General features: G+C 42.9%; 1 protein-coding gene across 1 annotated transcript in view; it reads left to right on the forward strand.

The window, feature by feature from the left end:
- The window catches only part of NPEPPS (aminopeptidase puromycin sensitive), a 117,491-nt gene that overhangs the window by 21,117 nt on the left and 95,021 nt on the right, over positions 1 to 1,353 (forward strand). Inside the window, 1 exon segment of the mRNA XM_011959842.1 lies at positions 1,174 to 1,258. Within this exon segment, the coding sequence (XP_011815232.1) occupies positions 1,201 to 1,258 (58 nt within the window). The 5' untranslated portion in view covers positions 1,174 to 1,200.

A 1,353-nucleotide genomic window follows, 5' to 3' on the forward strand; every position in this document is an offset into this window, starting at 1 on the left:
ATGACGCATGGCTAATTTTTTGTATTTTTAGTAGAGACGGGGTTTCACCATGTTAGCCAGGATGGTCTCGATCTCCTGACCTCACAATCCGCCCACCTCAACCTTCCAAAGTGCTGGGATTACAGGCGTGAGTCACTGGGCCCAGCCAACCCGGATAATTTTTATTAGAGACGGGGTTTCACCATATTGGCCAGGCTGATCTCAAACTCCTGACTTCAAGTGGTCCACCTCCCTCAGCCTCCCAAGGTGCCAAGATTACAGGTGTGAGCCCCCAGCCTACTTTTATTTTTTGAGACAGAGTCTCTGTTGTTCAGGCTGGAGGTCAGTGGTTTAATCATAGCTCACTGCAGCCTCGCTTGACCTCCTGGGCTTAAGGGATCCTCCTCCCTCAGCCTCTCCAGTAGTTAGGACTGTAGGTGTGTACCATCACAGCCACCTCATTAAAAAATTTTTTTTGTCCCTATGTTGCCCAAGCTGGTCTTGAATTTTTGACCTCAAGCAATACTCCTGCCTCAGCCTCCCAAAGTGTTGGGATTACAGGCATGAGCCACTGTGCCCAGCCCTTTAATAGTTTAAAATCAAGGTTTAAGTAGAAAACATTATTTTATTTGGCTAATTGGTTAGATGTAAGTGATGTGAAATACTTAAACATTCATTATTTAATATAATTTGGAAAATATGAGTTGCTTTGGATTATTAAAACTTCATTTATTTATACCATTGATGCATAAATTCTCAGTCTAGGTTTTAGCGAAGTCTGGATTTTAAAAAATTGACTCTGATATTAGTCCAAGTCTGTTACTATTATCATTATTTTTATTATTTGAGAGACACAGAGTCTTGCTCAGTTGCCCAGGATGGAGTGCAGCTGCATGATCACAGCTTATTGCAGCCTCAACCTCCTGGGCTCAAGCAGTCCTCCCACTTCAACCTCCCAAGTAGCTGGGACTATAGGCACAGATGACAACACCTGGCCAATTTTTGTATTTTTTGTGGAGACAGGGTTTCACCATGTTGTCCAGGCTGGTCTCAAACTCCTGGGCTCATGTGATCCTCTTTGCTTGGCCTCCCAAAGTGCTGGAATTACAGGTGTGCGCCAACACACCTGATCAAGTTGTATATGCTATTAATGTAGGCTATTTCTGACACTGTTGGTTTTTCTTTTCCCCTTAGGTGAGGCAGGCGACTAATCAGATTGTGATGAATTGTGCTGATATTGATATTATTACAGCTTCATATGCACCAGAAGGAGATGAAGGTAAGAGCTGTTTTCCTTTTTTTTTTTTTTTTTTTTTTTTTTTGGAGTCAGGGTCTCACTCTGTTGCCTAGGCTGGAGTGCAGTGCCAAGATAAC

The sequence above is a fragment of the Colobus angolensis genome, unplaced genomic scaffold (assembly GCF_000951035.1).
Source record: "Colobus angolensis palliatus isolate OR3802 unplaced genomic scaffold, Cang.pa_1.0 Scaffold50, whole genome shotgun sequence".
In the NCBI taxonomy this organism is placed as follows: Eukaryota; Metazoa; Chordata; class Mammalia; order Primates; family Cercopithecidae; genus Colobus; species Colobus angolensis.